The sequence below is a fragment of the Takifugu flavidus genome, unplaced genomic scaffold, assembly GCF_003711565.1.
Source record: "Takifugu flavidus isolate HTHZ2018 unplaced genomic scaffold, ASM371156v2 ctg702, whole genome shotgun sequence".
In the NCBI taxonomy this organism is placed as follows: domain Eukaryota; kingdom Metazoa; phylum Chordata; class Actinopteri; order Tetraodontiformes; family Tetraodontidae; genus Takifugu; species Takifugu flavidus.
Genome location: NW_026622312.1, coordinates 337 through 9,844, shown reverse-complemented (window position 1 = coordinate 9,844; position 9,508 = coordinate 337). Strand labels below are relative to the sequence as shown.

At 44.7% G+C, this 9,508-nt stretch overlaps 1 protein-coding gene and 1 long non-coding RNA gene across 3 annotated transcripts; one reads left to right on the top strand and one right to left on the bottom strand.

The window, feature by feature from the left end:
- The first annotated feature begins 58 nt into the window (after window positions 1–58).
- On the top strand, window positions 59–4,331 carry LOC130521105 (NACHT, LRR and PYD domains-containing protein 12-like). Of its 2 annotated transcripts, XM_057024752.1 has the most exons (6): window positions 59–626; window positions 1,549–1,725; window positions 1,836–2,009; window positions 2,159–2,332; window positions 3,683–3,856; window positions 4,063–4,331. In XM_057024752.1, the coding sequence occupies exons 1-6, from the start codon at window positions 193–195 to the stop codon at window positions 4,241–4,243; spliced, it is 1,314 nt and encodes a 437-aa protein (XP_056880732.1). In that variant the 5' UTR covers window positions 59–192; the 3' UTR covers window positions 4,244–4,331. The 2 variants fall into 2 exon arrangements, with proteins under 2 accessions (XP_056880732.1, XP_056880733.1); XM_057024753.1 differs by lacking the exon at window positions 2,159–2,332 and having other exon boundaries at window positions 61–626.
- Window positions 4,332–7,981: 3,650 nt separating this feature from the next.
- On the bottom strand, window positions 7,982–9,080 carry LOC130521104 (uncharacterized). Its single transcript, XR_008949182.1, has 3 exons — window positions 8,869–9,080; window positions 8,433–8,538; window positions 7,982–8,147 (listed from the first exon to the last, which is right to left on the bottom strand). It is a non-coding gene; the product is annotated as an uncharacterized LOC130521104 (long non-coding RNA).
- Window positions 9,081–9,508: the final 428 nt, after the last annotated feature.

Below are 9,508 nucleotides of genomic sequence, written 5' to 3'. Positions count from 1 at the left end.
CTACTGCTTTGTTCATCTGAGCATTCAGGAGTTTCTGGCTGCCGTCTACATGTTCCACTGTTACACCAGGAAAGACACAGCGGTTATAAATCAGTTCCTAGAATATTCGAAACCAAACCGTTTTTCCGGGTTTGCTGGTTGTTGAATAAGGATCCAGCCACATCTCTTGATGACTTCCTCAGGAGAGCACTAATGGAATCTCTCAAAAGTAAAAATGGCCACCTGGACTTGTTTGTTCGCTTCCTTCATGGTCTCTCTCTGGAGTCCAATCAGAGGATCTTGGGTGGACTGTTGGATCAGATGGAGAACCACCCAGAAACCATCCAGAAGGTCCTCAACAACCTGAAGGAGGTGAACAGTGATCAAATCTCCCCAGACAGAAGCATCAACATCTTCCACTGTCTGATGGAGATGAAGGATCAGTCAGTCCATCAGGAGATCCAAGAGTTCCTGAAGTCAGAGAAGAAATCAGAGAGGAGACTGTCAGAGATCCACTGTTCAGCTCTGGCCTACCTGCTGCAGATGTCAGAGGAGGTTCTGGATGAGCTGAACCTGCAGCAGTACAACACCTCAGAGAAGGGACGACGTCGCCTGATTCCAGCTGTGAGGAACTGCAGGAAGGCCAAGTAAGTAAAGATTTTGGGGCGTTTAAATCAACCGAGTCGATCATGTCAGGTAGCAATACCCCCTCCAGTGGTCATTCCTTCCTTCAATTCTTTATTTCCATTGCAGCGTCCATAAATTAAAAAAGAAAAACAATTCATTCAGAAATGTTCAACACTGGCTGGATATAAGTTCAAAGTTCAATCCAGACAAACCAACATAAGGCAGGAATAATAGGAGCCACAAGTTAACTGACTATCATGAAATTACTGTCATGTCATTAAATAACTTTTGTTTGTTTGTGTACATCGTATTCAAACAACAGAAAAACACATTTTAACTAATGACACGTGACTATTTTGCTTCATTTGTTCAACGTAAAAACACGGCCGGCCTCATTGGTTTAAATGGGTGTTTTAGGTCTTTGTGGCGGTTCCGTTTGGAGCCTTTATGTGACCCACAAAGTTGTTTGACCCTTTCCACACCCGTTAGGTGGCAACTTCATCACTAGCAACAAAAGGTGCAGTGAAAATGATTTGAAGGAAAACAGGCAGATGTAACAGAAGCTGAGGGCAATCGATGCAACCAGAGACACTGATGTCATCGATCGGATCGCTGAATTAAGACTTGACGCACGATCGTACAAATTGGATGAAATGCAAAATATCCAAAGAGCCGATAGATAGATAAAAAGATGCACGTTTCTTTAAACCATTTGCTTTAATCATTTTAAATATTGAGTAATTATGAGCTGTTCTAAAATAAGACAAATGTTGAGAATAATTCAGTTGCATTTCAGATCTGATGGTCGTTCAAACTGTTGCTCTACGGTGTTGAATTTAGCTTTTCCAGGAAATGAGCTACATTTGTGTTTAGGTAGATTCTCAGATAAGTTGATTAGAAATCCCAAAGTTTGACTCACTATTTTTGTTTCATACACAACAGACTGTCTGATAGTTTTCTTTTAACGAGTCATTGGGAAGTTGTGGCCTCAGCAATGACGTCAAACCCTTCTCATCTACGGGAGCTGAGCTTAAGCAAGAACAAAAGCCTGACAGATGCGGGAGTAAAGTTACTGTGTTCTGCAATGATGCATCCAAACTGCAGACTGGAGACGCTCAGGTCAGGAGGCCTCTGTTGGTCTTTTCTAAGTTTCTTTACATTTTCTGCTTTTCTCTTCACTTTAATATTTAGAAATGTGTTTTTATTTGCCCCATTTATTGGTTTTCTAGGTTGTCACGATGCAGTTTATCAGAGATCAGCTGTGACTCTCTGGCCTCGGCGCTGAGGTCCAATCCCTCCCATCTGAGGGTTCTGGACCTGAGTTGGAACCAGCTGAAGGATCCAGGAGTGAAGCGGCTCTGTGGTTTTCTCCAGGATCCTCTCTGTAAGCTGGAGACTCTCAGGTATGCAGTAAATTAAATACTGAAATGAAAAAGCTGAAAGCTGATCTGGTTTATGGTGGCAGAAGGAACTGCCGGCTTTTCTAAACCAACACTAAATGATGACTGTGTGTGCAAGAACTGTAAAATGGCATCTTTTATCTGTCATTCAGATTAAAGTACTGCAGTTTATCAGAGATCAGCTGTGACTCTCTGGGCTCGGCGCTGAGGTCCAATCCCTCCCATTTGAGGGTTCTGGACCTGAGCTACAACAAGCTGCAGGATCCAGCAGTGAAGCTGCTCTGTGGTTTTCTCCAGGATCCTCTCTGTGAGCTGGAGACTCTCAGGTCAGTCAGAGATGATCCAGTACTTCCCAGGTGTAACTAGTTAGACAATAAATGTTTCCATGTTTGATCTTTGTTATAAACGTAGTGTTACAGTTCTCGGAAAAAAGACCACACAGGATAGATTTGCAGTATTAAATTGGTTGTGGAAATCTGCCCCATGTGAGGATGGTCATCAATGACTAGAAAGGAAGTATCAGTTGTAGATTTGTCTTGTTTTATTTTAGGCTGGCCACAAAACCGCCCAAACATTCAGACCAATCAAAAATGGTTCTTCCTGTCTTTTAAAGATCAGAAGGAAAACTAGAAAACCCCAAAAGAAAGCTGCTGCAGTGTGCCATGCCCCTTCTCTACTGAGAAACCCATCCCAAAAAAGAGAAAACCCAAGTGTGAAGTGAGCACCCTGTTAAACCTTGGTACCGAAGCCCGCAATCGTTCTCATCTTAGGTGGCTTCATTACAGCCAGAAGCCTAAACCTGCCTCCCTCTTAAAGGGGCAGCAGGTCAGTCCAACCACAGAAACCTTCATGAACCTCTGAAGCTTTCAGCATCCACAATTGTTGCACCTCACTTCGATTGGAGTCCAAATCAGAAGTCAACAAGTTGATTCTACACCGATTCTACACAATGCAACCATTTTAAAAAGGTTTCCATGCATAAGTTTTCACACATTTTTAGATAAATCTGTTTGTTCATCGCCTCCTTCTTTTTTAATGATCATGAAAGAAAATGACCTTATTTGAGGTTTTCTCCTCACAAATATGACTTTCTATGAACGATGCAATAAATGCAGCTTGCAATCTAAGACAATATGGAAGTATGTGTATATAATAGTAGTGGAAGTAGTTCATAAAATAATACATTTGCTCTTCTCATCGAATCTTTCTATGTTATTAAGAAAACCTGCTCTTAGTCAAGAACATCTAAGACAAGTGACACCAGCTGCCAATCATTGTTGGAGAACTGTGCAGTCAGGGGAACTATGCGTCCAGACTATAGCCACCCTTCCAGCATCCAGCAGTGTCTAAAACCTTTGATTTGGTTTCACCAGAGAGTGTATTGCAGGGTCGGTGCAGCATCGCCCACAAGCTATCAGGAGTGGGTCGCTTTGTCCCAACTCCTGACAAGAGTTGAGTGCTATTGAGAAATGTGGTTTCACAAACTTGGAAGGTATTTTGACCTACACACACTTTACATACGGTGTAGATCTTGTCCAACCGCCCTGAAAGAACCCAAAATACGAACATACAGCAGATTAGCCGGTGCAGGACGAGAGGTTTGTTGCTTGTAAGCTGTGTTTTGCTCTGGTACATGTTGATTTTTTTGTCTTCTCTCAAAATAATTGTTATTTTAGACTAAGAGGCTGCAGTTTATCCAAGACCAGCTGTGACTCTGTGGCCTCAGCTCTGAAGTCCAACCTCTCCCATCTGAGGGTTCTGGACCTGAGCTACAACACGTTGCAGGATTCAGGAGTGAAGCTGCTCTGTTCTGGACTGGAGAGTCCAAACTGTAAACTGGAGAGGCTCGGGTCAGTCCTTCATTTTCCTACCTATATACCAGCTGCTAAGATGGTGAAGTGAGGCTGTTCTCAACACTGCTGTGATGCACGACATTAAAAAATTCCTTGTAATATCGTGAATTCAGGTCTGACCCAACTAAGAACTAACGTAGGTTTAGTACTGACGCAGATAACATGCAGACCTGCACCGTATAACCTTATCCTGCATTTTTCAGATTGTTTTGCTGCAGTTTATCAGAGATCAGCTGTGGCTCTCTGGCCTCGGCGCTGAGGTCCAATCCCTCCCATCTCAGAGAACTGGACCTCAGCTTGAACAATCTCCAGGATTCAGAGCTGAAGCTGCTGTCTGATCTCCTAGAGAATCCACACTATGGGCTGGAGACATTGAGACAGTAGCTGGTTGAAGCCAGTCAACTCCCGCTCATCTGCTGCATCACTCACTGACCACTGGTGAAGAGCATCTGTGGAAACATCTGCCGTCTACTCCGTCCATAGATGAAAAAAATTTAAAAAGCGGTGGTGGACTTTCAGGAGATCAGTCGATGGTCGACAAAGCAGAAGCAGCTTTGCCTTGAAGTTAAATTAGTTCCTGGTATCACACAATGCATCTTTATAAAGTTCTAAATGGCTCCTCGGCCACTCTTATAAGCATGAAAACATTCTCTTAATTGTCTCTTCAAATGTCTGTATTATACGTTACTATTTTACATAATGCCTTCAGAATCTTTAGGGTTTGTGTCACTTTAGTAAAATCAAAGCATTTTTCTTTATGTGCCAGCAATTAGCACAATCTAAGAAGTCTTTGACACTAAACATATCGAGCTCCTATAGAACAAACTAAAGATTTGTTGTTATTAAGATAAAGAAATGCAACATTTCCCCAAGAGAAACGATGGCAATGGAAAGAGCCCTGGCTGTGTGTGTGCATCACAGCAGGCGTGGGTTCTCCTCTCTGTAGTCATGCGGGTCTCCTTTGAAGGGCAGATGAGGAGGTTGGTTACAGATTCCCCTCAGAAAGATGATTACGGTGCCAAAGATCATCACCGGGGTAACCAGAAGAGGCAGAGTCGGTCTACTGTACGAGCGATGCGCTCCAGTTATCCTTCTCCTGTAAGGACGAGACATTACGCCACTTTTGATCTTTTTTAAATCAGACTTTGGGTTGAGGACTCTGTTTGAACCATCTGACCTCATTGTAGTCGTTCTTGTTGCGCATGTGTTTAATGATGTAGTGGCTCCATCCACAGCCGGCTTGATCTCTGCGTACAGCTGATGGCTCGCTCCTCCCTCTTCTTGTGGTTTCACAGCTACTCACAGACACCAAAGCTCAGACTCAAATGAAGCTACTTATGCTTCTATATCTCATGTGTTTAAATGTTTCTGGAAACGTACTCGCAGCGTGTGTGACTCGGGTCACCAGTCCGTGTCTCCCAGACTGTTTCTCAAACATCAGCTCACTGCGGGACTTCACACTGTCGTACTCCTCAGCCGAGGCATGTAGCCCACTGAGCTGGATCGCCGCGGTAATGCTCCATCCCAGTACGGCTCTGCCTCAGCAGGGCGGGACAAGATGTGGGGTAATCGCTCGAGGAAGAGCTGGCAGAAAAAGAAAACAGGATTTGGAACACTGATGCTGATGTGTGTATGTCTGTGTGTTATAGTGGAAAAACCACATGTTCATATATCCTCTTTCATATGTTATTAAGTCACATGTTCATATACCCTCTTTCATATGTTATTAAGTCACATGTTCATATATCCTCTTTCATATGTTATTTGTTGTGGTTCGGTTTCTGGTCGGCATTCGGACTTCTCCACTCCCCCCTACCTGCAGGAACGGCATTCAGGGGGGGCCGATCTCCAAAGAGCGCGGAGCCTCCAGCGCACCTGCAGCTCGTTACGCCTAAATCAGGAAGACAATAGTTAATAGCAAACGAAATCATTAAAATAAAAGAATAAGCTTAGAATAAGCAAGGGATTGCGCAGTCACAGATTCTCAATTTAATTTTTATATGCGCTTTTTTGTGATCTTAGATTTGATATTTTCTTAATTTGAAACTTTACTACTGTGTTTGCTTGTGTTTATCTGCTTTGTGTTATGTGACTGAGGATCAAAACATTTTTACATGTACATTTTGGCAAAAGTTAAAAATACATTTGTGTAATGCTAATAGTTTAATATCATACTGTCGAAATATTTGCATGAGGAAGTTTATGTAATGACAGAAACTACATTTTGGGTAGAAATAAAGTTGATGAGTCCTTATATTTTCTGTTAAGTTTAATGTATTTTTTATTTTACTCTTTATTTGCATATTTGAATGAAACTTGAACGCAGTTGTCTGCTCCTTTGTTTACTTCCGGTTACTGTCGCTAGTTTCCGGTCCCGTGAGCTAACTCTCGCTAGCTTGTCACTGACGGTGGTTGTCAGCGCAGCATCAGCGAGTCTCCAGCCCGGACGCGGCTGCCTGGACAAGGTGAGCTGGATGACCCGGAGAAGCGTCCTTTTAGTCCGTTTTTTGCGAGGATGACAGAAACGGGAACTACATTCTGCAGATTTCTGTCAAATTTCAATGCAAACATTCACATTAATCGATATAATAGAAATCTGTTACATCATGGATCAGTCAGTAATCTGGGACAACAGCAACGTTTAATCCTGGATCACTGCTCGATATATTTAAATGAACAAAGACAGCTGATACTGATTTAAGACAGAATTTGTGCATTTCGATGATCACATTAATTGGATTTTTAACCACTGATGGAAACATATTGATTCATTTAAATCAGGGGTGTCAAAGTCAAATGGATGGAGGGCCAAATAAAAATGTAGCTCCAAGCTGAGGGCCAGACTGATCCAATGTTCATTGAAAAATTTTAAAATTACCGGATATAGTCTAGTGCAGGGGTCACCAACCTTTTTGAAACCGAGAGCTACTTCTCCTGGGTACTGAATAATGTGAAGGCGACCAGTTTGATACACACTTCTGAAATAGCCAATTTGCTCAATTTACCTTTAACTAAATGTCATTATTAATACCATATTGGCCTGATATAAGACGGTGTTTTTTGCATTGAAATAAGACTGAAAAAGAGGGGGTCGTCTTATAATCAGGGTCGTCTTATATTCGGGCCAATACGGTGGATCCAGTCCATTAGGGCCTCAGTCCGACCGGGATTTCCTAAAACACAAGCTCAGGACGAAGCTAATGCTGGTGCACAACTGGACCTTACTGGTCTGACAATGTTCAAAATAAATTAAAAATACATTAAATATATCAGTCGGTGCACAATGATTTGACACGGTTTCTGCTTTATCGGTTGAATGAGTGACATTGAATCATTTATTGATCTAATCAAGTGTTGCTCTTTGTTTCCTTCGCAACAGGAAAAAATACATTTCACATTGGAGATGTGGAACCAGAGAAGGATCCAAACGCTGCGGAATAGGCTTCCTCCTCAAATGGGGTGAAATCCGTAAATGTCTGGTCATGGGCGAAGTCGCGGCCCAGGCTTTGGTCGGCCCGGTCCATTTCCCACTTTCTTGTCTTTCTCGCTCCTCCTCCTGTGAGGGATGAAGGTGAAGAGTGAGAATAGAAGAAATTCTGCTGAGCCAAGAGAACTTGTTGACCACCTCACCTCGGGGCTTCCCATTAAAAACTCTACGAGGGAGCTGGATCTCTCTCGGGTCTGGACCCCCTCCAGGATCTTATACACCATCGACCGGCAGAACTTTTCCGTCACTGTCTTTCCAGCCTTGTCTGTTTGTGCGACAAGAACGGGGTGAAAATGGACCGGCGGGATGGGAAAAACCCTGAAAGGCTCAAAGGCTTTGATCATACGACACCTCCAGGTGGCGCCGGAGCTCTGCCGTCCTGTCCTCGGACACAGCGACCCCATGAGCGTCACCTGCACCGAGGCCCCCTGCACAGCACCGGGTTGGTTTGGAGCTGCCACAACTCCTCCGTGTGGAGGCCCGGCACCCCGGATTTAAACATCAGGTCTATTTGTTGGGTGACGCCCGGAAGGATCACACCTGTGACGGGAGGACACGGCATGACGGGGGGACGGGGGACTCAGGACGCCTGGTCGGGGCCGCACGTACCTGAGGACTGGTTGAAGTAGAGCAGCTGCGCCTTCTGTGTGAGAGCAGGTGCGACAGGCTGGAGGAGACGTCCAGCTGCTGCCAGCTGTAGAAGATGGACGTGTTGCCCTCGTTGCGCAGCTCCAGGCGGGATGAGGCCACTTCTCCCGGCGAGGCTTCAAAGAAGATGGTGGAGTTGATCCCCACGTCCCCCTTCCACACAGACAAAAGCCCTTCGATCATATTTAACTTATTATGTGGATCGCTCCTGTTTAGCAATAAGATGTATTTAACATTTAACAGACAGAACCGGACTATATTTACAACTGCCTGCCGCACGCTTCAGTGCTGTTGCAAAACTTTGGACGTTTCTTAGTCCTGATGGGTTTGAGTCCATTTGGAACGGACCAACTTTGCACAGCGGACATTCATCGAGGTGGAACTAGTTTAAAGAGACGGTCTAAAGCTCACGACAAGGGTGGCGTGCGCGGCCCGGACCTGGTAGTTGGTTGAGTTTCCTGTCCATTGAGCCAGTTGACCGCAGAACCTCAGGGCTGGAACTGGAGGGTCGGTCTGAGCACCATGACACTGCGCTGGTGGATCCCTGTGGAAGTCAAAGGAACCGGTGCTGACGTCTGTACTTTTGAGGAGTTGTTGCATGGGAATTTTCTACTAGTTTTGCCCTCACTGATTGTGTTTCATTGTGTTTGAGGAGGGGGCAGAAGGTGCTGATTCTTTAGATTAGCCGGGTTCTGGATGGGTGTCGGTCAGGACACATCAATGAGAAGAGTTCAGTGGGTTCTAGTTCTATAGTTGCTGCTGCGCTGAAGGCAATGCGTACCAGCAACATCAGTTGTAATAGAATCTAACGCCTTTGTAATGTCTGTTGCTTTCCATCAAAGCTTCTTTGATCTTTCATCCCTGAAAACCTCACCTGGATTGTTTGGTAGAACCAAGACCTCCAGCCCACCGCTGTCCAGTACTGAAGAGGAGCTACAGGAGGGCTCCATGGTCGGTCCTAAACCACCTGATAAAAGCACAATCAAGTCAATGCAAACTCATTTTGGCCACAAAATTGTAGAAATGTTACATATTTACGTCCCTCTTTGAGGTCTATGAAGCCCGAGACGCGCAGATTACAGCCTCATTTTGAATAGGGCAGCGCTGAGTTGGAGCTTTATCACTTCATACCTGGATGAAATGATTCGGTAACTCAGTTTCGTTCAAAACGCCCCAGAAATCGAACGCGACTCGCGTCCGTTTACCCGTAACTATGGCAACGGAGCGTGGAAAACCCAAAGCAGGAACCGCTACTGCAGTTTATCCCTACCAACCAGGAACAGAAATAAAAACTATTATCATTTATACATAATTATATATAGGTCTTAAATTTGGGATGCTTACACACACACGCACACACACACACCAGCCCTGGTGTCCCAGGTTGGTCTGCTGGATTACGGCGGTGTGTCGCTGCGCCCCCTGCCGGTTGGCTCCCGCAACTGCTATCGGGGGAGGGAGTTGACGCGTGCGGGCTGCAGCCAATTAACCAGGTAAACTGCTGCGGTTTTAGT